Here is a 27523-nt window from a genome sequence, read left to right on the forward strand (position 1 = left end):
ATATTTCTTTCTTGAACTGCAGGGGATCCTGTGGGCCTATTTCAATGGGGAGGGGGGGAATCTAGTGTACAGAAAAACAATGAATGCAGAAAATGAAACAGGGTACTGAAAGAAAGACACCTGCTGAATTTGTTGTACAAAAAATACATAAAATCAGCAGAATTGTAGCAGTATCAGGATCAAATTGTTTTGGTTTGCACTTAAGAAAAATTGGTACGTGTGTAGCTTCACAGCGCCACTTACGTAGTCAGCATCAGCGTCGTATTCCCGCAGCCAGCATCCCTGTCAGCATCAGCGTTGTGTCTCCGCAGCCAGTGCATGTCTGTGACTGTGTGTACGTTCACGCCTAACCGGAGCTTACGCAGTAAGCATAGTCAGTCAGCGTGTGTCACCACTTATTACATATTGTGCGAACCATTGACCAATTTTAACCTGCCTGAAATGACAGGTTGAATGTGTTCCTGAAACTCCCCCACTATCCACGTCAGCCCTTGTGTGGCAAACGCAGTGGGGATGCTGTAACGTCCTCCTGACCTGTTTATACTCCCACTATCCACTTCAGCGAGGAGTTGATTTGATAAAGTGCCCAAAGTGTGGCAAGCGCAGCTAGCCTCGTGAGGGGACACGGAAAATGAGCACAAAGCGTGGCGAGCGCAGAGAGACCCGCGAGGGGACGAGGATTACTTGGCGTGTCATCCGCATCCACTCGCCACGCTTCAGGCTCGTTTTCCGCGTCCACGTTTCGGGCTCGCCACACTTATAAAATCAACTCCACGCCGGCGTGGATAGTGGGGGTGTGAACAGGTCGGGAGGACGCGTACCGCTGCGCTCGCCACGCATTGGCCTGACGTGGATAGTGGGGGTTTGAAATAGAGGCTTTTGCCAGTATGTAACATGGAGCACTGGCAAATGTGTATTTACTGTGCATGAGACACATTTGCGTCCGCCTCCCCCTCTTTGTGCACGAGACGCACATGCTACCGAACCCCGAAGCGGACACGGTCGCAGTACCCTGCCAATCAAATTACTAAGACGCACTTGCATATGAGACGCACTTGCATATGAGATGCTCGTGCGTCCCAAGCAGATGGAGCTCCTCTCCGCCAGCGGGCTGGCTCACTAGGCTTGCCAGGGATACAGCTGCAGCTCGCGGGGACAGTACGGTGACTACGCTGCCTGATGGGGACACTACACTGACTACGCAGGGCTGCTGCGGGGACACTACGCTGGGCTGCCATTGCCCTACGCGAACAACGTAGCGTAGCTTGGCACTGTGAAACTACAAGTACCGAAATAGGTCTTACAGATCCACCAATAATAGGGTGATATTTGGTTTCTATTTTAACATCTTATCAATTTAGTATTTTCCAATAGTAAAAAAGGTATGAAGCGGTGTATCTGTGATTGCAGACAAAAAGTCCCTACAAACTGTGGCATTTACCAAAGTTGGTCGAACGGGATTTGCATCAGTTTGCTCTGGTTTTGCAAGTGATCTTCCATCATACTGAGGTAGAGGAGCTGGATACAGAACTGAAGGCATTTCTATATTGAGTCCAGGAAGTCCATGAAACATGTATTTCTAGAATTAGATAATATTCATAAATACTATTAACAGATTGAAACTGTTACGGAGAGAAAATGAAGCATAGAAAGATTGCATACTCCAAAAACAAGTTGCTTATCTTATTTACCGCACTATTTACAGAAATGACCAACCAAGAGAACATTTTTATCTCAGAATGTATTATTCTAAATAATACAATGCAAAGCAGAAAGGTTAGGAATTAATGCTCTGAAAATAAAAATACAAGTAAGATGCAAAAAGGTGCTCCCGTAACACTCCCATTATTCGTAATTGCAGCTTGCTATAGCAAGCACACATGGCTACAAATGTTACAATAGACACAGGGGGCATTCAATATGTGCAGATATTTCCTGACGGGAAATATCGGCACTCACCTATTCAATGTTGCCATTAACGACAGCATTGATGGGTGTCAGATCTGACATTTTTAGAAGTCAAACCTGTTTTGTCGGAAACTGCTGCGGATTGCCGAATTCACAGCCACTCTTCGCCGATCCACGGACTTTCAGACACTAGATAGCTGGAACATTGAATTCTGGCTGTCTAGTTACTGTTGGATTGGACAAAATTGTCCCGGGAAGCCAGGATTGAATACCCCTCACAATCGGTCGGTTTGTGAAATAAAACACTCAAGTTTATTTCACAAACTAAAGTTTTTCTAAAATGTCAAGGCACAGGACCACTCTGTTCCAGCTGCTTCACCAAGTGGTTTGAGCTCATGCAACTTTAATTCACCAGAGTGGTGTATGAAATGTTCACTTTGTAAATGAAATACTTCATGTGCATCCGGAAACCTATTGCACAAGCCACAAAAAAACAAAACACTTATTTATGAAAAATGTATTAATAGACACAGAATTCCTTTAACATTTTTCAGCAGATAATTGAAGATAGCTTTACCTGTAGCATTGAGGTTAATTAATAAACCATAACAAATGTACACTACATGCATTCCTAACATATTTCAAGGTACAATATACTTTAGATTTTTGAAACAGACCATAAAGTCAATCTGCTTGCAGTTTTACAAAAAAAAGGTACTATGGGTGAGATTTTCAGAAAGTGAGAGATTTGGTGAGAAATCTCCAGTTTTTTTAAAGCAGCAATCATTTACACTGCTAAACCAGTTTGATTTTGAAGTGTAAATGATTGCCGCTTTAAACAACCTGGAGATTTCTCACCAAATCTCTCACTTTCTGAAAATTTCATCCTATTAAATCTCACCCATTGTGTTAATAGTAAACGGTCTCTTGAAAGTGTACCCTATAGAGGTTTCCGCTGTTAATGCGCACCACTCCGACGGGGATGAGTAGCAGACCTGTGCATTTCTCATTCTGCACATGTTGTCCTTCCAACCCATGTGGGCCATTGCGAGCTACAGCATGTGTATTCCCCATTTTGTAGGTGTGCCTTGGTCATGGTCTGGCATCATTCAACACAAATTTTCTGGGCCTGGCAGATAGAGAAAAACAGCCATCCTACGTAACCTAAAGGTGGCCATACATCAGAAAGATATTGTACCCAATCATACAATCTCAACTGATTGTAAGATGGATTGTATGCAGATTGTGTGCACATCTTATGTACATAATCATACAATCAATCAGCAGATGGATTGTATGACTGATTGTAAGATGCAGATTGTGTGCACATCTTGTGTACACAATCATGCAGTAGATGGATTGTATGATCGATTGTGTGTAGATTGTGTGTCCAAAAACCACCAAGGACTGCCGGGGATTTCAAGGGAAATTGTACACAATCATGAGCGCAATCGATCTTAAGATCGATCTTTCTGATGTATGGCCAGCTTAAGGGTTACTCCAATGGGTAATGCAGTAGAGTGATCTGATCTGTTGTGTATTCATATACAGCAGCAGATCACAGAAACCTGCAGAAGGTGTCTATAGCAGCACAAGAGCGGCTGTTGGATGATATCTTCTAGTAGCGGCCATTTTTATAGTGGGTACAAACGGTTCGATGTGGAATTTGATTCGATATGGCATTCTATTTCTACTGTATAGTCTTGCCTGGCAAGACTATTTTTCTTTTCGATTTCCACCAAATGTGAACACGCATTATAATTGCTTCTATAAGCAAAATCAAATAGAAAAATAGTGGAAATCTCATAGTGTGTGCCTTGTTATCTTTCCCAGGGCTTGCCATGCAGCCAATCACTTGTAATCCAGCAGAACCCCCTACCATGCGGCAAATAAAATGTACAAAAAAAAAAGCATCTGTTTACTACCCTGTGTTCACCAGGAGGCTACAGAGAGGAGCAGCCACCAAGAAAATGTAATGTCACAATGTTTTTATCAGTGGGCTGGTATACCAAAGTTTATTTAAAAAATCATGTTGCATAGGTTTTAAACAAAAGTTCTTTGCCTAATGCTATCAAAAAATACCCAACAATTTCGGAGCAGTTTGGAAAAAACATTAGTTAGTTAAGAAGTAAAGGCATTCCTTTAGGGCACAGGTCTTCAACCTGTGGCCCTCCAGATGTTGTGGAACTACATGTCCCAGCATGCCCTGATAGTTTTGGCATGCTGTTATAGGAAAAAATGTGGCAATGTATGTTGGAACATGTAGTTTCACAACATCTGGAGGGCCATAGGTTGAAGACCCATGCTTTAGGGAATGAGACATAGGGGGTATTCAATGCCTGCCGCTATTTCCTACGGGGGAAATAGCGGTGGGCGCATATTCAATGCTGTCTTTTCCGACAACACTGAAGAGGCATCTTGTCAGAATGGACCCAACTTTAAAAGCGGTCAGGCCTGTTTTGCCAAAAACGGCCACGGATTGTTGAGATCACATCAGTATCTTGACAATCCACTGCCATTTTGCCGATAGACAAGCGGGCTGAAAACGAGACAGGGTCACGACTATCGGGACGTACAGACAGTCGTGACCCAGGATTGAATACCCCCCTTAGGTGGGTTATTGAGAATTATAAATTATATACTCTGCCCAAACTTGGTTAATTTCAGAAAAATCCACCTGTAGAACTCTGAGGCATCTACATACATTTGCAAATAGGGCATTCATGATGCTGCATTTGCAGTGTTGCCTTCAATCCAGTCTACCCTTTGAGAAGTGCTGCACTGCTTTGGTGTTTGACCCTTGTTTTCTTCTTGGTCGATCAAATGTATTAAATAAATTGCCTCGGTTGGTTATGGGTACATTTAATTTGGAAAAGATGGTCATACAACCAAAATTCCTTTATGTTCTTCAAAATGTTTGTAACTTCATCTTTTTTAGTAAAACGAATAGGTATATCTAATCTCTGTGTGATTAGAAACACGGGTGCAGGATGGGATTCCGATGGCAGTTTCTCCAACAGCCTGTGAATCCCGACTTACACAGGCTATTTTCCTTTGTGGGGGTCCACCACACCCATAGACTGAGAATAGAATAGGTGGGGAGTGCACCAAGCCCACAAGGGGCTTGAATGTGCTCACTCCCCTGTCGCACTCCTGAAAGTTGGGATTCCAATGTCGGAGAAACGACCGTCGGCAAGTTATACCATACACGACAAACAAGCCTGTGCAACATTAAAAACAATGTGTAGGATTCAGGGTGAGAACAGCAGGCCTGATCTGATTTGTGCCTATATTTTTTGGCGGCTCAGCCAGCCCATCTGAATAAGTGAGTGTCCACTACTGGACATGGGATACTTCAGGTGACCATATGCACCCTGACTGGCTTCTTTTTTTTTTGCTATGGCACTGTTCCACTTTTTGGAGCAGACTATGACATTGAAAATATAGGCTCGGCCTATTGCCAATGTTTGGGATCACTGCTCTTCCCTGTGTGAAAACAGGAACATTAGGAAAGTAGGTTAGGAGTGTTGCCAGCATTATGGTATTATATCAATTGGTCAGTTGTGTGAACTGCAGGATTTTGAACATCTGAGACCAAGACTGCATACATTGTGGCAATTTCTGTATATGAGCCTGGAAATCTCAATACACCATGTCCACACTGTAGATGTGTTAGGTGGCTAACTAAGAGCTAGATGGGAGGTGTATCTTGGTCCACTAATTGATAAGGAATAGTGTTTTATGTTGGCCCTCTCTGATAACGTCATTTTCCTGTGAGAGCCCAACAAATATAGATCTATATACTCTAAAGCCGGTCCTCGAGATCTAGGAATTTTCACGTTTTCCAGACCACCTAGCTGGTGCACAGGTACAGTCACATTACGGTCACATTTTCAAACGTGTGCTGCACTCATTCCTAACAGACACATCCTACAGATGCGCAGGTGGCCTGGGAAGCATGAGATGTTTGTAAACCCCCCAGGACTGGTTTGGCCACCCTGCTCTAGAAAGTTTGCTGTACCCAGGGTTACATAGGGGAAACGTGTAAGGGTGGTGGTATAAATTTGCTTGCAGCTGAGTTTTCGAACCTGTGATGGACCTACCCTTTTTTATCTGAATTTGGCCTGTTGTAACCACTTGCATTATTTGTACAAGTATTTGTCTTCCCTTACTACAGCTAGGTATATGTCTCTATGGCCTATGTCTTCCTTAGCTCAGAATAATGCATTATAAACTTATGTCAACCACATGTTTATAGGAGTGATTTGACCTAGTCAATTCTACCTTAGAACATAAGTGATAAGTTTATGATAGTACACAAAGCCCCATAAATTTGATAAGATTTAAAGGCAGAATTCTCTTATGCATTGGAGTAGGAGAACTCCACCAATCTACAGTCATTGTCTACCCTTGGGTGCTCTAGTGGATACTACAAGTTAATATATTTTTGGTTAGCAGTGCACAAGTTAGAGCCTTTTGTGGTGGAGAAAAGGTCCGTCTCTCTACTGCTCTGTTAAGTATTCTTTTGTAATATAAAGTTTTTTTGTTGGAACCCGCACTGGAAACTCCACTGAGACCTTTTGTAGATTTTTGTCAATTTTAAAAGTGGAGTGGATAATTATATAATAGCCAGATCCTAAAGTATTAATAGCTGAGAAAGCCTCAATTTTATACCCCAGAGTCAGAAATACAAACAATTTATACAGGAGAAAAAGAAGACTCATGTGTAGGAGCACTCATTAAGAATATATACCTGTTATTTGCAAGTTTATTAGGAAAGACTATGGGTGAAATGTAATAGGGTGAGATATTCAGAAAGTGAGAGATTTGGTAAGAAATCTCCAGTTTTTTTTAAACCGGCAATCATTTACTCTGCACAGCCAGTTTGATTTTGAAGTGTAAATGATTGCCGCTTTAAAAAACACCTGGAGATTTCTTACCAAATCTCTCACTTTCTGAATATCTCACCCTATTACATTTCACCCCAGATGTCAAAAAGAGTTGTTATATATTTAAAACTTACCATTTAATCTTCAAACGTTAATATAAATGGTAAGTATTTTATAGAAAAAAAGTTTTAAAAATACACAGAAAATTTGTACCTAACCCTTAATAGTGTAAATTTTATAGTAAAGTCCCTTAATTAATCAAATTATCTACATAATTGTCTAAATAAAGGGACTTTACTATAAAATTGACACTATTAAGGGTTAGTTACAAATTTGCGGTGTATTTTTAAAACTTTTTTCTATATAATACTTACCATTTATATTAACGTTTGAAGATTAAGAGGGATATTTAATCTCCGGCGAGCACCTCCCATCGGGGAGATGCCCGCCGGGCCCTATTCAATGCTGTCTTCCCCGGCAGCATTGAGCAGGGTATCTCAGCAGAACGAGCCCGACATCACTAGCTGTCGGGCTCGTTCTGCCGAGAACAGCTAGGAAGTGACAAGCTGCCGGCTGCAGCTCGCCTCTTCCCGGCCGCAACTCGCTGCCACGCCCCCTTTTCGCTCCCCGGCAGACGGGACATTGAATCCCGCCTGCGTGTTCTCGGTCGAGCTGACCGAGAACGGGACTGGGTCGCGGCGGTCGAGCAAGCTCGACTGCCATGACCCTGACATTGAATACCCCCTAAAAGTTAAGTTTTAAATATATAACAACTCTTTTTGACATATAGTCTCTCCTAATAAGACTTTTCAGGGGAAGACTATATACCTGTGCAAATAACAGGTATATATTCTTAATGAGTGCCCCCACACATGAGTCGTCTTTTTCTCCTGTATAAATTCTTTTATAATATGTAAACTATGTATTTATGGATATATATCCTCATTCTTGTTATTTGTGCTTTTTATTTGTGTCCTGTATTATTAGTTATGTTTTATGTGGTCTTAAAACAAGAACAAAAATACTTGATTTAAAAAAACAATAAATACACTATGTTACCTTGAGTACAGCGAGCAAAGATCCAAGTTGATCAGTTTCCACTAATGACATTTTGCTGCCATTTAAAATAGACTGTATGCCTTTTAAAGCATTCTGCAGCAACTGAAAAACAAAAAACACCAAATGATGATTAAAATTGCACAAAATCCATAGTCATTCACAGAAATGTATTTTATTTTACAATAAAATGGTTACTTGAAAAAATGACTGAATTCAGCAATGCAAATATTATAAATCTATTTGGAGTCTACTAGACAGCTGTATTGCTCTAATGACTTGTCAATAAAAAAACCCTCAGGTGTTGCAGTGGAGGTCCTCAAATATTAGCCTAACATATTAAGGCTGTTAAATACAATCACATGTTTATTAAAGTCCATCTTATTTTAATTGCACCAGATTTCCCATCCGTCACATAGGGACACACGAGTCATCTACACAAGAGATGAGTGGCCCTGGATCACTAAAATGTCCCTATTTGCTAATAACACAGAATCTGTATTGGTGGCATCCAAAATTTGGCAAAAAAGGGATAAATTAATTGGCCATGGCAGTGGCAGGAAAATAATTCAGCTTTAAAGAAAATGAAATTGGTACAAAATTTAAATTAATTATTTCTGTTTACTAAACGTCCCCATACACGTTACAATTATCGAATACAATATCGCATCTCATTGCATCTCGGTTTTGCGATGAGATTTAGTACAAAAGTATGCTGCACATACTTTTTGTACTGGATCTCATCGCAAAAACCAGATGCGATATTGTATACAATAATTGTAACGTGTATGGGCATCTTTACTCACCTTTGTTGATACATTGGGGCAGATGTATTAAGCCTTAACAAGAGATAAATGCAAGGGTGATAGAGAGATAAACGTCCAGCCAATCAGCTCCATACTGACTTTTTTCAAACACAGCCTGTAACATGGCAGCTAGGAGGTGATTGGCTGGATGTTTATCTCTCTTTATCACCCTGGCATTTCTCTCTTGTTAAGGCTTAATACATCTGCCCCATTAAAACTTAATAAAATAGGAACCTGTCAATCGTACCATTGTCATGATGCTGGTGGGTATGCTCTACGTGCATTTTTACAGAATGAATATTTGGAGGAGACCGAGCCTAATCTGTGCAGATGTGTCCTCATTAAGCATTGGTGCAATGTGTACATGCACTGCAGTAACTTATCACCACCAGGGGTGAAGGCTCCAACTGGTTGTTTACTCATGCAAAGCTTATGGATCATGGGTGTGAGTAAACGCATACCACTCGTGAGATGCCTGCCACGATAATGAGGACATGTCTGAACTTTTTTTGATAGACATATATATATTTTTATTTTCTTCATTTCGGTGCCTATTCCTAATATAAAACCTTGTACAGATTGTCTTACTTACATTGCATATTGCTATTTCATCCGTTGAATTAATTCTTGGGGACTGAAGGACTGCAAGAAATATTTTAAAGCATGTCACTCGGTATGGTTCATCCAAGTAAGGTTGCCCAGGCACACTAGATGGAGGAGAAAATTAGGACTTAGAATAAACAGCTTTCTGGCCACTGACAGCATGCATTAAACTAGTTAGTTCCCATTACCATTACTCTCATTTTCTCCTGATGTTAGTAAAGCATGTGCGCTTGCAACAGACTGGTTCCAATGTAGAGATTGGGAATTTCTCCCCCCATGGGGTTGTAGGAGATTATAAAAATTTAATTATTATAAAAATCCCAAATGCTATTGTAGTACTTACTAAACAACTTGAGATGTTTCTTTGTGCGTATTAGTAGATCTGTAGTGTTCATTCTAGCACCTGCAATCTTTATATACTCATGCAGTTCCTGTTCCCTGCCTGGGGTGTTGCTGTCTGCTGTGGTGTTTCTAGTACAGGTCTGGTTTGCATATCAGTGCAGATATACAGACCACACTGTGCTAGAAGCACTACACCAGACAGCGACACCCCAGGCAGGGAAGAGGAACTGCATGGGTTTTCAAAGATAGCGGGTGCTAGAATGAACACTAGATCTGTGCCTACTGCATTTACAGAAACTCAAGTAATACATTAAAAGACCTTTCGAAGAACACTTCTAGGTACAAAATGAATCTTTTTACACACACACACACACACACACACACACACACACACACACACACACACACACACACACTAATTTCAATATCAATTTGATAAAGATGTGGGCCATTCCACTGCCAATAAGAAACCTTCCTTACCAAAGGCATAGATTGGCCATGCTGTGAACTGCAGCTCTCAACAACTCAGGATCTGACTTGCTGGGATCACATAACCGTACAAGGATCCCAGTCGGCCCCAGCAAATCTGGAAGATACTGATAGGTAGAATTAGAAACATTCAAATGTCCTTCTAAGAACAGATAACATTAATAAAACAGATTTTCTGCAGAAACACATTTTTAACCCTGCTAAACATTTTTTGGCAGATATGGTTGCTTACATTATTATTATATTTTTATTTATAAGACGCCACAAGAGGACACAGCGCCGTACATATAGAACATATTATACAAGTACAGGGTACACAGAACTAGACATAACACAATTAAAGCACAATTCTCAGTACACAACACAATACAGGTGAGATATAGGGAAGTTAATAAGAAGAGATGCAGGTATAGATTGTAGGTGAGTAAAGGCCCATACACACTTGAGATATATATATATATATATATATATATATATATATATATATATATATATATATATATATATATATATATATATATATATATATATATATATATATATATATATATATATATATATATATATATTCATATACCACTGTACCCCACAGAGCAACAATGATAGGACCGGCACCTCAATTAAATGAAAAATATAGCAAATTTATTTCATAGATAGAAGGCCATGATACCTCCTCCACGGGCAGCACGCATATAGGCAAACATATAATCAGACCTGTCACGTAGGTATGGACCAAACAATGCAGCTTCAAATGTCCGTGGAGTTGCTGAACCCTGACGGGCCGTTTCGGCGTGTGAACGCCTTTCTCAAAGGGTATAGCACAAAGAGGTACACTAAGGTCAGCCTTAAGAAGGAGTAGAATGCACCATACTTACCCATAGGAGGGGCGCGCCCGACGCCATCCCGCCGCGAGTTGCTGCCATCACCTCACGGCATCGTGATCCCATTCACTCGTCCCTACTTCCGGGTCTGTGTAACCGGAAGTGGAACTAAAGTCAAAGGGTCGTTTAGCCGGGGGACCGATCAGCTGCACACCCGCCGGATGTTGTCATAGGTGTACCCCGTCACCATAGTAACCTGGCGATATCCTTATTTACATTTTCAAAAAGGAAGAAAACGCACACATAAACAAAAAAATATAGAATGGATACACGTCCCCCTGCTGGTGACCACTCCTCAGGGATTTCAACATAAAGCTAAACATAATATTCTGTGCACTTAGCTACAGGCACCATACAGCAACTGCAATCCCAATGCCGTCAGCATAATGAGTGATCACCACACAGGGAACGTGTTATCTAACAACTCAAAATAACCATAAAGCATATATAATAAAGAAAAAATAAATAAAGGAAACCTATAGAGCTAACATGGAACAAGAGGTACAATGTATTACATTTAATAAGAGAAGACCACGTTTGGTCAACCTGGGACCAAATACTCAGGGTCCATCAAGTACTCCCCACATGTATTAAATGAAGACGGACATATTCAATTCCTCATTCAGACCATGAGGGGCAAGTGTCTGTAAGTCATAAATCCATTGGCTTTCCCTTTGGAGCAATTTTTTATGTCTATCCCCTCCCCTCCTTAGAGGTGGGATATGATCTATTGGCATGAACTTAAAGTCACACATACGATGCTTCTTGCTTGCAAAATGTCTTGCGACAGGGGGGGTGGTACTCTCGACTTTTATCAGCGCTTTTTTAACAGAGGAGCGATGCACTGCAATCCTCTCTTTTAATGTCCGAACCGTCTTTCCTACGTAGACCTTCAAACACGGACAAATGACGATATATACAACGAATTTCGTGTCACAATCCATCCTGTGTTTTAATTCATATGTGCGGCCTGTGGTCTTATGTTGCCAGCTGCTGCCCGTGATAATATGTTTACAATTAACGCACCCGGAGCATCTGAATGCCCCCTTCCGTATGCTCAGCCAATTACCCACTCTGTCCACTCTAGGACTTATGTCCGAGTATACAATCTGTTGTTTAATGTTTCTGCTGCGTTTATAGCAAAAGAGTGGGGGTCTTTTGCATTGTTCACCAAGGATAGGGTCTGTGCTCAGGATGTGCCAGTGATTGAGTATCGTGGACCTCAATTTTCCTGAAGTAATGGAAAACGTATTGGACAACACCATCCTTTCAGTTTTGTCATCCTTTCTGTTAGTGTTCTTTAAGAGGTCAGAACGATTTAAGGTCAGACATTTTTGTTTAGCGTCATCAATCTCCTTAGAGCCATAGCCCCTGTCAAGAAAGCATCTACCCATCTGCTCCAACACACTCGGTAGGTCTTGTTGTTGCGAGGTAATCCGTACTGCCCTCAGCAACTGGGCGTATGGAAGCCCCTTCTTAAGGGGTTGTGGGTGAAAGCTGGTAGCTAATAACAGACTATTCTTGTCCGTCGGTTTCCTAAAAAGTTCCGTAGAGAACCTCCCATCCGAAATAGATACGGATACATCCAGGAAGTCCAATTTAGTACTGCTTGCCATGTGGGTAAACCTGATGGACCCCGGGAGGGAGTTAAGCCGCACAAGGAAGTCCAACAACAAGCTCTCACCACCGGTCCAAACAAAAAACAAATCATCAATATACCTTACATAAAAAGAAATAAATTTGGAAAAATCAATATCAGACATAATGTGTTTACTCTCAAAATCAAACATAAAGAGGTTGGCATACGATGGGGCCATGTTTGACCCCATCGCAGTCCCTCTAAGCTGCAAGTAAAAGGTGTTATCAAATAAAAAATAATTTTTATGTAAAATAACTTCAATAAGTAACATCAAAAATTCAATAGTCCATACGCCCAGTTGCTGAGGGCAGTACGGATTACCTCGCAACAACAAGACCTACCGAGTGTGTTGGAGCAGATGGGTAGATGCTTTCTTGACAGGGGCTATGGCTCTAAGGAGATTGATGACGCTAAACAAAAATGTCTGACCTTAAATCGTTCTGACCTCTTAAAGAACACTAACAGAAAGGATGACAAAACTGAAAGGATGGTGTTGTCCAATACGTTTTCCATTACTTCAGGAAAATTGAGGTCCACGATACTCAATCACTGGCACATCCTGAACACAGACCCTATCCTTGGTGAACAATGCAAAAGACCCCCACTCTTTTGCTATAAACGCAGCAGAAACATTAAACAACAGATTGTATACTCGGACATAAGTCCTAGAGTGGACAGAGTGGGTAATTGGCTGAGCATACGGAAGGGGGCATTCAGATGCTCCGGGTGCGTTAATTGTAAACATATTATCACGGGCAGCAGCTGGCAACATAAGACCACAGGCCGCACATATGAATTAAAACACAGGATGGATTGTGACACGAAATTCGTTGTATATATCGTCATTTGTCCGTGTTTGAAGGTCTACGTAGGAAAGACGGTTCGGACATTAAAAGAGAGGATTGCAGTGCATCGCTCCTCTGTTAAAAAAGCGCTGATAAAAGTCGAGAGTACCACCCCCCCTGTCGCAAGACATTTTGCAAGCAAGAAGCATCGTATGTGTGACTTTAAGTTCATGCCAATAGATCATATCCCACCTCTAAGGAGGGGAGGGGATAGACATAAAAAATTGCTCCAAAGGGAAAGCCAATGGATTTATGACTTACAGACACTTGCCCCTCATGGTCTGAATGAGGAATTGAATATGTCCGTCTTCATTTAATACATGTGGGGAGTACTTGATGGACCCTGAGTATTTGGTCCCAGGTTGACCAAACGTGGTCTTCTCTTATTAAATGTAATACATTGTACCTCTTGTTCCATGTTAGCTCTATAGGTTTCCTTTATTTATTTTTTCTTTATTATATATGCTTTATGGTTATTTTGAGTTGTTAGATAACACGTTCCCTGTGTGGTGATCACTCATTATGCTGACGGCATTGGGATTGCAGTTGCTGTATGGTGCCTGTAGCTAAGTGCACAGAATATTATGTTTAGCTTTATGTTGAAATCCCTGAGGAGTGGTCACCAGCAGGGGGACGTGTATCCATTCTATATTTTTTTGTTTATGTGTGCGTTTTCTTCCTTTTTGAAAATGTAAATAAGGATATCGCCAGGTTACTATGGTGACGGGGTACACCTATGACAACATCCGGCGGGTGTGCGGCTGATCGGTCCCCCGGCTAAACGACCCTTTGACTTTAGTTCCACTTCCGGTTACACAGACCCGGAAGTAGGGACGAGTGAATGGGATCACGATGCCGTGAGGTGATGGCAGCAACTCGCGGCGGGATGGCGTCGGGCGCGCCCCTCCTATGGGTAAGTATGGTGCATTCTACTCCTTCTTAAGGCTGACCTTAGTGTACCTCTTTGTGCTATACCCTTTGAGAAAGGCGTTCACACGCCGAAACGGCCCGTCAGGGTTCAGCAACTCCACGGACATTTGAAGCTGCATTGTTTGGTCCATACCTACGTGACAGGTCTGATTATATGTTTGCCTATATGCGTGCTGCCCGTGGAGGAGGTATCATGGCCTTCTATCTATGAAATAAATTTGCTATATTTTTCATTTAATTGAGGTGCCGGTCCTATCATTGTTGCTCTGTGGGGTACAGTGGTATATGAATATATTATTGTCTTTGACCCGGCACTCAGCAATTTAAGGATTAGTGTGCGTTTCTCTCTACAAGCACTATATATATATATATATATATATATATATATATATATATATATATATATATATATATATATATATATATATATATATATATATATATATATATATATATATATATATATATATATATATATATATATATATATATATATATATATCGGTAACGTATACATCGCTGGCCTGTGATGTATATTCTATACATCGCTGGCCAGGGATGTATACGTTAGTGGATCCACTGGCCACCAATGTAAAAGAAACATGAGGCGGTAACGTATACATCGCTGGCACAGGCCAGCGATGTATACGTTACCAGCGCCACTGCCCACCCATGTTAAGAAATGAGCTGCTAATGTATACAATGTTGGCGTGTCAGCGATGTATACGTTATCGGCTCATTTCTTAACATTGGTGGGCAGTGGCACTAGTAACGTTTTACGCCAGTGATGCATACGTTAGCGGCTATTTTTTTTACATTGGTGGGCAGCGGATCCGCTAACTTATACATCGCTGGCACAGGCCAGCGATCTATACGTTACTAGTGCCACTGTCCACCAATGTAAAAAAAATGTAAGCCAGTAACGTATACATCGCTGGCCTGCACCAGCGATGTATACGTTACCAGCTTTTTTTTTTTTTCCATTGGTGGCCAGTGGCACTAGTAACGTATAGATCGCTGGCCTGCGCCAGTGATGTATACATTACTAGCTCTTTTTTTTTTTTAACATTGGTGGGCAGTGGTTTGCTGGTTAATACCAGCATAATACATAATTACATTGGTGGCCAGTGGTTTGCTGGTTAATACCAGCATAATACATAAACAACATTGGTGGCAGTGTACTCGCTTGTAATAGCTGCAGCAGCGCTTCTGCGCTTCTCCAGCAGCTTCTTCTATTGTGACGGGGACGGACGGACGGAGCAGGGCGGGTGAGTATGACTGTGGGAGGCACTGGGGGAGGCAGCGGGGGAGTGTAGTAGCGCCTAGGCTACTTGGACGGGACTCGGGAGCGCAGGTCAGAGGGAGGGAGGGAGTGAGCGGGGTGTTACCATATAGGCATATAGATATTGTTTTATACCATCATTAATGTAATGTGATTATTAACCATAGTATATATTATGTATGTGTATATAAAAATAGGAATAGCTTAATAATTAGGATATCAGAGTTTAATGTTTAGACATCGTAGTATAGCTTTTTGTTTTACTAAAGAATATGAAGGACCACTTTGCAACATATCAAATGCAACTGAATTTATTTAGGAGACAAAATGTCTAAGGCATGCTAATTAGCAGAGATAGATGTGTTGATTCCCCCAGTTACATAATACTTATTAACCAAGTATAAACAAAGTAATGTACTTCAAACACCAGGATGCAAATAACAGAACAATAAGACAAACGGGTATTTAAGGATATACTATTTAGCACAGACTGTATATGTCCTGCTATTGTCTAGTTATATTACAGGACAAGATACAACTGTTTATAGTCACACCCTAGAGGTGGAATAAACCAGGCGCACTTCAAAGAGAACAAACAATGTCAAATGCCATCAAACACAAGGTCCCACCATGCCCACATCCTAGAACATCTGAACAAACAGGAAAACCATAAAACTTGACATCTGGGAATATCAATAATGCCCCGAGAACAGGCAAACTCAATGGGTGAATCTGTAATATAAGGGAGGTATGGATAGTTAGTAGTGAGTTCAGATCAGAGGAACGGCTGAGAAGGAATGGGCTGGAGTGTTGGTTACAGGTAGCTATTGATATTCACTGGTCACTATGACCATGTAACTTGTAAGTATATAATTTATGTCAGTATCGTAGCAGTCTAAGTCTGTCAATTGTTTTAATGTCATTTTATGTAATATAAGCAAGGAGGCGTATATAAATATATATATAATAGCGTATACATCAATTACTGTGTTAATGTATTCTGTAATGGTTTGTTTTGCCTGTAAATAAATATCAGACTTTCTGAGCTAAAATTACAAGTCTTGAACTCTCATATTTGGGGAATCAAATTATGACAAGTACTCTGCATATTGTATTGTAAAGTCTATTAGAATATAATTGCAGACGTCAAATATATATGTTATTATATCAATACCAGATATAATAAATATATTTTATATAATATTTCAATCTCAATAACCATTATTGGGATAAGAGAGATATATGATTCCTAAAACTCAATAATGGCGACCACGAAGGGACTTGTACATTTTGGTATCTGATTGTATGATTATAATATTTATAAGGAGTAGCAAATGCGTGAAGCTGGCTACCTAACCTACAGAATCACAGTGAGGATGTATCTAGGAAAACGTAATACTATTGTGTATTTTTATCTTGCATTGTTTGTAGACCTAGAATAACGTATTGGTAGAACAGAACTGATATTCCATTGTTACAATTATCTGGGAGTGCACGCTTAGATATTGATATATGGCATCATTCAGCAATATTTTTAACTAATACTACATTTACTAGGCTCAGCACAAGGGTTGGTTAGCCTGCTGACACATTGCAAGATCACAGTGGGGTATGTTACTTAATAGGCACATGATAATTGTAAGGCCTAGAATAAAATAGAATGGAAATGAGCGTTTCCAAATAAATGATAATTAGTACCAGATATTAGAGTTAACTTTGAGAATCCGGACACTCTCATTGGGAGGATATCTTGTGTACAAAATATAAATATAGCATTGCAAAACGTGTGCAATGCTGAATTTACATAAAGTTACAGTAGCATTCAGGAAAATGCCCAAAACTGTTACTTTAGGAGCTAAAGAGAAATCAGGTTCACGCTTTAAGAGCGCATGCCTGAAAATGAACGCAAAAATGCATTCATTGTTAAAGTCCCTTAAAGGGAAGAAAACCAAACAGGAAAATATAGGAACAAACGCAAGAAGCCTGGCAGTTTGTAATCAAACTGGCAAGATCTCTTGTGAAGACATAATAGAAACACCCAACACTACACAGAGAAATAGTGTTGCTGTATGTGAGACCCTGTACACAGGGTCTACAGAAGTCAGGAATGACTTTATCAGACAAGAACTTGAAATGGAGAATGAAAAATATATGTTGCAGGATTGCATCAATGTGCAGCCTACAGAGGCTGTTATTGTCACATACACCATAAACAAACAAGCCTCTCTGATAGAGGAAGGAGACAACACTGTGCAAGATGTATCCATCATCAAAAGGCACATTAACACAAAGAAGGGAATAGCAAAAGGAGATGATCCCTATAATGATTTTAGCCAGTGGGAAGATCAGTGTAACGTCAGTGTAACTTATGTGGAGAGGTGTTCTACTGAGCACACTCTCAGAGTTCCCATTGTGATGGAAGAATTTGTTACTAAAGGAAACCTGTCAATAGCCTTAGGCCCAGACAGCAGCAGTATAGTGCACACAGGGGAGGAGCAGTTCTCCATGATGCAAACTCCCATGGTAACCAAAGTTGTTACACATGCAACCCCTAAAATCATGTGTCCACCTAAAAATGCATTTAAAGGGAAGATCTATGAAATGAATTTGAGCATGCATGTTTACATACATAGCTCCCACACCTTTGTAACCTCCACACAGCAGTTAAGACCAACTAGTAGTGGAGCAAAGGTTTGCAGTCTCTCAGAGAGACCAAATGCAGATCAATCTGAAAACACCACACCAAGGTTCAGCAATGATACAAAGCGTCACCAGGATGAATATGTTTTTGTACCCTGGAAACCTAACAATTTTGTTATAGATCTGGACAGGCAGAAAGCCCTCCTGAAACCTGCAAAAGGTATCCGGCACGGATTAACAAGTTTCTCTCCCCACAAGAATATTTTCCAGGGCTGGCAAAATTCTCCAAGGCTGAAGAGTCGCACTGAACAGCAAGCACTGCAGATGGAGAAGTGCTGGATTCAGACCACTTCAGGGAGTGCAAACACAAGTCAGACGGTGGTATCACTTATTTTACTTTTAAAACCCAATGTAGCCATTGTTTGCTTTGAGAGGATCTCACATGTTAAACCAGCCCAGTTTTCCAAGTTAAATTTGCCCAGCATCATATATGCAGCAGAGTTTGTGCTGTCAATGACACACAAAACTACAGAAAGTAAAGACTGCCACGGACCAGCAACCATTGCTAGTTATTAAGTCCTTAAAAACCATAGTTATGGAAAGTCTGCATCTGGCAGCATAGAGGAGAGAAATGGCACAGACCAGAAAACATGGCCAGCAATGTTGGACCAGTAGATAGCACAAAAGATATAGCAGCATTGTCACACCAGTATGTAAATAGCATAGTAATTGTATTTCTTTTTGTTTCAATTTTAGCCCTGCACAGCAGCCTTATTGCTGATGGACGCAAAGTTTTAAAGAAAGCCCAAGTCACAACAACAACCTCTACTAAACCTTTTATTGCTGCAATTATGCAAAGAGCCAGTACCTTGCACAGCCAGTATCTGTGGCCTAAGGAGAATCCACAGTAGCTCTAAAAGGACTGTCACATGGACAAAAATCAAAGGACTTTTGTTTTTATTAGTTTCTTTTTCTTTCTTCAGTCCTTCAGAGAAGGAAAAGGTTTAACTACAGCAACTATTTGTTTTCCGGACACATGCACACACCTCTTACCATGTGCATTCCACTGCAAGTATGCAGAATCCTTTTGTACATACATTTTTTTTTTAATTGCCGATCAATTCACACATATGATCTTCATTCTTATGTCATTGTATATACCTTGTAAATATTTTATTTTTTCTTCATATTCTTCTTATAAGTATATGCTGATTATATATATACGCTTCCTTCTTAAAAAGCTTCAAACTAATTTAAATATCAGACAAAGAATGGTATGCCTTACATCAAATTGGAAAAGAAAAATGTTTTGTTAGTCGTTGGGATGGATCATTCCCTTAATACAGACTTAACCAAGTCTAAGAGAATGAATAATAGCATAGATAGAATATTGTAGTTATTGTATATGCACATGGCTGCATATCACACAACACTGGAAGGAATCAGATATAGCCAAACCCATTCTTAACAGATATTTAATATTTGTTTGAAGCAAAATCATAATCATTTGTTGTATTGATAGGATGTTTTCATAGATAGGTCAAATCAAAATATTATTGTTAGTTATTGGATTTAGCTGGTGTATGGTTATTTTAGTTTAAGATAAGATAGTATATAGGACAGGATAGGTAAGAGATCAGAGACTGAATGGTAAATTATTATTCAGTGAGGAAATTTAGTATAAATGGAGTGGATCCTTTAGAATCTACCCCAGACATTTACCTGCCAATGCCTGAAGATAAAGGTTCTTATCAACAAGTAAAGCAAAAATACTTGGTTAAAGTTTCAACTGCTGTATTCAATGTCACAAACTGTTTTGTTCAACACAATGAGGTTGGGGTTAAAGAGAGACATGGACACTTATCATGATTGCAGCGCGATAATCTTAAAGGACGCACAAGGACACTTGTCACGATCACAGCGATAATCGTAAAGGACGCACAAAGCGAACTCGCTAAGGACTGCATTAATGAGGGTTATCAAAGGCCCCCTGCTTTGCAAAACTGTGGTGAAGAAATTTATCAAGACCACAGCACTCCAAGGGCCACAAACATTCCCTCTATACACGTAAAGCAACATTGCAAGCAAGTCGACAGCCTTTATGAAGAATTCTACTTCTACGTCCACCATACTGCAAATGTAAAGTGTCTCCAAGAACTGCAACCCACACAGGTGACAGCCCTCAGCCAGGAAATCACTGTGAGCAACAATACAATTTCCTCACTCATCGACCAAACAAAATCGACAAGGCAAGCTGTGGCGTGGCATATAACTGTCTGTAGCAATGAAAATATTTTCCTCATGAATACTGAATATAAATAACCTCTGTCCCTGGTCAAATTTAGTTATTATAGGGTAAAATAGGTTAATTAAATGAAGGATATTTCATACCAATGGTTATTTAATGTTTAGGATAGTTTGAAAAAGAAATGTTTGGAAATATATAAGAAACAATTATGGTAATTTACTGTGTGACCAATCAAAATAATTTCTTATGGTCACAAGCGGGGGACTGTTACCATATAGGCATATAGATATTGTTTTATACCATCATTAATGTAATGTGATTATTAACCATAGTATATATTATGTATGTGTATATAAAAATAGGAATAGCTTAATAATTAGGATATCAGAGTTTAATGTTTAGACATCGTAGTATAGCTTTTTGTTTTACTAAAGAATATGAAGGACCACTTTGCAACATATCAAATGCAACTGAATTTATTTAGGAGACAAAATGTCTAAGGCATGCTAATTAGCAGAGATAGATGTGTTGATTCCCCCAGTTACATAATACTTATTAACCAAGTATAAACAAAGTAATGTACTTCAAACACCAGGATGCAAATAACAGAACAATAAGACAAACGGGTATTTAAGGATATACTATTTAGCACAGACTGTATATGTCCTGCTATTGTCTAGTTATATTACAGGACAAGATACAACTGTTTATAGTCACACCCTAGAGGTGGAATAAACCAGGCGCACTTCAAAGAGAACAAACAATGTCAAATGCCATCAAACACAAGGTCCCACCATGCCCACATCCTAGAACATCTGAACAAACAGGAAAACCATAAAACTTGACATCTGGGAATATCAATAATGCCCCGAGAACAGGCAAACTCAATGGGTGAATCTGTAATATAAGGGAGGTATGGATAGTTAGTAGTGAGTTCAGATCAGAGGAACGGCTGAGAAGGAATGGGCTGGAGTGTTGGTTACAGGTAGCTATTGATATTCACTGGTCACTATGACCATGTAACTTGTAAGTATATAATTTATGTCAGTATCGTAGCAGTCTAAGTCTGTCAATTGTTTTAATGTCATTTTATGTAATATAAGCAAGGAGGCGTATATAAATATATATATAATAGCGTATACATCAATTACTGTGTTAATGTATTCTGTAATGGTTTGTTTTGCCTGTAAATAAATATCAGACTTTCTGAGCTAAAATTACAAGTCTTGAACTCTCATATTTGGGGAATCAAATTATGACAAGTACTCTGCATATTGTATTGTAAAGTCTATTAGAATATAATTGCAGACGTCAAATATATATGTTATTATATCAATACCAGATATAATAAATATATTTTATATAATATTTCAATCTCAATAACCATTATTGGGATAAGAGAGATATATGATTCCTAAAACTCAATAGGGGGAGGGTACAATTGCCGCGGCAATGTAAAATCAGCAGGACGGGGACAGGGGGAGGGAGCAGGGGAATGGAGGCCGGCCCAGCAGAATGTCTTCTTTGGACCATCATCACTCGCCGCATACACACTGAGCGATGATGGTTCCAAAAGAAGCCATGATCGCCAGGCATGCTGGTTTTACCAGCAGATTACCCACTTTGACAGCGATGATGCGGGAGCGCGCATCATCGCTAGTGGGTGATCTCTGCTCCATACACACTAGGCGATTTTCACCTGAAAATCGGTCAAAACACCTGTTTTGACCGATTTTCACCTGAAAATCGGTCAAAACACCTGTTTTGACCGATTTTCACCTGAAAATCGGCAAGTGTGTATGGGCCTTAAGAGAGCTGTAATTGAAACGCAAGAAGAGTGCTGTGAGAACAGGGAGGGAAGAGGACCCTGCTCTAAGGAGCTTACAATCTAGAAGGAGGGGGAGACAGACAGGTGACATGAGGTGCAGGTAAGGATATCTGAAGGCAAGAAGTGAGCACGGCAGGGATGGTCAAGACATGAGGCAGCAGGTAGAGAGAATGGGTAAATATAGTAGAGGTATAACATACAGTGGGGAAACAGGAAGAAAATATAAGAGTAAAATATAGTGGCATAAATGGCAGTATTAAAACAATGGTAAATTCAATATAGAAGTGGGTCTGTCTGGTGTGACTGGATACAGGAAATGTGCAATGATTATTGAGAACAATGTAATGTCTTGCAGAGACAAGTTTAATGGAGAAGAGTACAAGGAAGCAAAGGAGCTATAAAAAGGTGAACAACAACAGGATTATCTTTCTGGTATGGACAAGTAATGTTCTACAGAAGGACACTATCTTTGATACCTACTAAAGTCAGAGTGACAAAACAACAAAAACAAGGGGCAATATCCAAATTTGACGTGGTCTTAACCGATAGCCCAATAATTACCAATCATCATATCACACCATAAGACACCCCCCCCCCCTTTTCTTTTCAGGGGAAAAAGCATTGAGGCTAATTAGATAACCCCCAAAAATATCTTAATTCAAAGACATTCTCCTTATATTTGTTAAGCCCCCCCATACACGGTCCGTTCATTGGATCCGTTCCGTGCTTAAACAGTACACATCGTATCGGATCGCATCCCTTGTGCATGCACTGCGATCCGATACAATGTTTACCTAGTACAAAAAGTATGTGCAGCACATACTTTTTGTACCGTACTATGTGATGCGCGGGAACGCGCATCGCATAGTACAGAACGGAGCCATCCACAAAGGACCGTGTATGGGCTCCTTAAGGCATAAATTCACAGACACAGAATTGCAATGAGCAGTTAGTACAATTATATAAAGAAGATAAAGGAGATAGGATGCTCACAGGTGACTGCCCTCTATAGGGGGATATTGGTGGACACAATTATAGAAACCTCTGGAACCTGCAGTTAGGAGGAGGGGTGGTAAGGAGTGAGCACATGGGAGTTCACTCTGTTCAAAATGTTACATTATAAAACACATACTAAATACAATAACTACTTCAAATAGATATTGCTTTTCAAATTGGTGTTATTAGTAATAAAGGAAAGGATCACACACCACAATAAAATAAAAAAACAAATGCTTACCTTCTGGCAATTCGGCCCATTACTGTAAACTAGTGCTGCTACTGCATGCAGAATTTCAACATGGGCCCAGGAGCTACACTGTTTCAGGGCAGAAGTAGAAAATCCAAGGAGAAAATCCAAATTCTTTTCATCAACAATGACCTGTCACCGTAGGCAAAAATCATCAAAGGCTTTATAAGATCAAACAGGCACTACTAAATATTGATATAATTATGCTTGTGATAAAGGCAAAGTATTAAATTATGAATGAAGTTGGGGGAAGCAGAATGACAATTTTTATTTATTAATTTATTAGACATGTTCTGCATATCACAACTTTATATTAGGATTAAAATATTAGTTTATATGGACACAAAAAGGGTAACATCTGGAGGAAGGATAGCAGTTATGGAGCCCACACAAGCACCGATTCCAGCGTGCGTTGTGGGCTTAACTAGCACACACAGCATTGCATCGTATGCCTTGTGCATACGATGTGCATGCGATGCGGTGCTAGAAAAAGCTAGTACAAAAAGTATGTGCAGCACATACTTTTTGTACTGTACGATGAGGTGCCGCGGGAGCACGCACCCCATCGTACAGCATCGCACCGCCGGCATCGGCGCGTGTGTGGGCTGCATTACTCTCCCCATGTGTTGCATTTTGTGGGTCATAAATATTTTTCTTCTACGATCCCATGGCAGCCAATACCTTGGGATTTCTTCCCTCTCCTCTCTGTTAGACAGGCAGGTTTTGTTTCTCCTGGGACCTTCCCCCTTATGGTATAAAGCCCTGCTCCTCCCCTTCCTTGTCCTTTTTTCCTGTGTCCTACTATAGTTAGAGGTAGGCAGTGTTTGTTTATTTGATGTGAGATTTGGATTGTGCAGGTGTGGTGCTGTATAGTGAGATCATGGATCTGCCTTCCCTCCCCAAGACGGATAGTGCCCCTGTGAGGTAAGCTCTGACTTTTTTGGTAGGATTAGTTGGTGTTCTTTTCTTAGTTAGGAATACGTTAATGTCCTTTGTAGTGTGCCTGTGGATCTTGATGTCCCAAAGAAGATGATAGCCAAAAAGAAGCATGTTAATATGAATTGCATTGCCTGCGATAAGGTGTTCTCTGGCTCCCAGGATAAAAAAAAAAAAACTTTGTAATAAATGTGAAATTAGTCTGGCTCCTAAAATTGGACCAACCTAAAATCCTGTTCGCGCTCATGTATTGGATGAAAAAAAAGTCATTTGTGTCCAAGGAGGAGTATTTGAAGTTCTAGGGAAATAAGAGATCCAGAGACCAAGCTGGGTTTAGTTATAAGGAGGATGTTTCTTTGGATGAAATGTTGGAAGAGATAGAAGAGATCTCTTCAAATAAGTCAGAGGAAATTAAAGAAGATGTGAGAGCCTTTCATTTCGATACTGTGGTGGAGTATTTTGAGACATATTTATAAAAGACTATTAATTACAAGGACCCAGCCGTACCTGAACAGGGGCAAGACATTATTTGAGCATCGGTCCAGAAAAGGCCAGCATTTTCAGATTCACAGGATCATGATAGACTTAAAATTCAAAAGAATGGTCTAACCTAGACAAGAGGCAAGGAAAGCTGTCTCGCATTGATCATATGTATGTGGTTAAGGAGGAGTTGTTCCAGAACTGGTGCAGTCTGCATAGGGTAGACACGGCAATGGCAGAACTGACCTCACGCACCACAATACCTTTAGAGGGTGGAGCCTCATTCAAGTATCCGATGGATAGGAGGGATTCAGTACTGAATCCCGGCGGTCGGGATCCCGGCGTTCAGAATCCCGACGCTGGAATCCCGACAGCCAAAATCCCGACAAGGGGGGGACGAGGATCGCCCCCCCTTGCGGGCTCGCTGCGCTCGCCACGCAGCGGGCCCGGTGCCTCGCTACGCTCGGCACACTAATTTATTCTCCCTCCAGGGGTGTCGTGGACACCCCAGGAGGGAGAATGTGTCGGGATTTCAGCGGTCGGGATTCCGGCGTCGGGATTCTGAACGCCGGGATCCCGACCGCCGGGATTTTAACTGCATCCCGATAGGAGAATGGAGGGATTGTTTAGGAAGTTGCATTGTATCCTTGAAGGCTGGCATCTCTATTGCGACAGTAGCTAGAGCCTTGAGACTGTGGGGAGCAAATTTGCACATGTACATTGAGGACAGAATCTCTAAGCAATATTTGCTGAAGAATTTGAAAATTATTCAAAAGGCGGTGGAGGCATCATTGGATGTGGTATCTTTTGCGGCTAGATTTAGGGCGGCTGAGATGATGGCGAGGAGAGCTTTATGGCTGAGATACTGGTCGGCAGATGCCCATTTCAAGAACAGGATAGTGACTTCCTTTTTGAGGGGTCATTGCTGTTTGGTTCCAAGTTTGATGTACTCATACATAGACTTACAGAAGGAAAGATTGCCGCAAGCAAGAAGGAGTAGGTTTCCGTTTTCAATGTCATCCAGACAACAGTACAAAGAAGCAAGGAGTTATAGGTCAGGGAGGCCCTATGTTCAGAGGGGATCCTTTCCATCGACCAGACAGTCCTTTCGGCAGCAATACAGAAGAGGTTCCAGGCAATGATGGTCGCAGTGGCCCATGTGTGGGAGGAGCCCGTCTGTTACAATTTGCCAGCACATGGGAAGAGTGGATTTAGGAAAGATGTATATTGAATATTGGAGTCTCTCCAAGTTCAGAGAGCAAACTCACTTTTGGAGAGAATTCCAAAGTTGGCATCAGAGAGAAGGGAATTGAAGAAAAGAGTGCAGCAGCTGTTGGCCATCAAAGCCATAGAGCCAGTCCTGACTTCACAAGAAAGCTTTTATTCAAACCTCTTAGTGAAAGAGAGTACAGGTGTGTTTCACACCATTCTGGAACTAAGAACACAGAATCGGTTGGTAGAAGTAAGAAGATTTCTTATGGATATGCTGAAAACTATCTTGGCTGGGATATAACCTGGGGACTTTATGGTCTTGCTAGTCCTGAAGGATGCCTACTACTATGTCCCAGTCAGGTTCCAAGATCAAAGATTACTGAGGTTCTGTGTCATGGGGGAACATTTACAGTTTGCCTGCCTGCCCTACGGTCTGGCGACGTCTCCATGAGTCTTCCCAAAAGTTTTCATCATGTTGGTGGCAGTTCTGAGGAAAAAGGCATATGGCCCTACCTAGACGATATTCTGATTGCGGCCTCATCACAGAAAGACGTGGGAAGAAGTCTGTCTTTGGTGGTAAACCTACTACAAAGTCACGGTTGGGTGATACATTTTCAGAAGAGTCATCTAGTGGCCACGCAAGTTATCCAGTTCCTGGGGGTGTTACTAGACACAGAAGAGTTCGATGTTCATCTTTCAAAAGAAAGGCGTTTAAAAATGTGGATGCTCACAGAAATCTTGGTGAAGATAGGGTCTGTTCTGTTAAAGTTGTGCCTTCAACTGCTGGGTATGATGATATTGACCATAGGAACGATCCCATGGTCTCTTTGGAGGCTCAGAATTTATCGGTGGTGTCTCACTTAAATCAACAGGGTGACACCAGAAGCAGCTCTCTGATGACAGTGTTTTCAAAGATTTTGGCCAAGGCAGAAAGAATGTTCTCACGCTGATGGCTGTATATGTCCCAGGAGAAGAAAACATGTTGGCTGATTCCCTGAGCAGAAATAAAGTTCTCCCAAGGGAATGGGAACTAAATTGAGAAGTGTTTCAGCAGATTGTCAGAGAGTTTTACAAACCAGATATAGACCTAATAGCTATGCACATCAACAAGAAGGTAGACTGATTCTTCTCCAGATACTATCTTCCCCAGACATCTGCGGTAGATGCCTTTTCAGTACATTGGAACGGTCCACTGGGGTACGTGTTTCCCCCCTTTCCTCTAATTTATCAAGTCCTCAGGAAGAAAATACAGGATTGAGTGAC

At 40.7% G+C, this 27523-nt stretch overlaps 1 protein-coding gene across 1 annotated transcript in view; it reads right to left on the minus strand.

The window, feature by feature from the left end:
* The window catches only part of HEATR6 (HEAT repeat containing 6), a 98534-nt gene that overhangs the window by 60973 nt on the left and 10038 nt on the right, over positions 1-27523 (minus strand). Inside the window, exons 3-7 of the mRNA XM_083173236.1 lie at positions 23624-23764; positions 10085-10200; positions 9252-9366; positions 7857-7958; positions 1442-1579 (exon numbers count right to left, since the gene is read on the minus strand). Coding sequence (XP_083029362.1) covers positions 1442-1579; positions 7857-7958; positions 9252-9366; positions 10085-10200; positions 23624-23764 — 612 coding nt within the window. The remainder of the gene's footprint in view (positions 1-1441; positions 1580-7856; positions 7959-9251; positions 9367-10084; positions 10201-23623; positions 23765-27523) is intronic.

Source organism: Crinia signifera, chromosome 2 (genome assembly GCF_055691185.1).
Source record: "Crinia signifera chromosome 2, ASM5569118v1, whole genome shotgun sequence".
NCBI classification, from domain to species: Eukaryota; Metazoa; Chordata; class Amphibia; order Anura; family Myobatrachidae; genus Crinia; species Crinia signifera.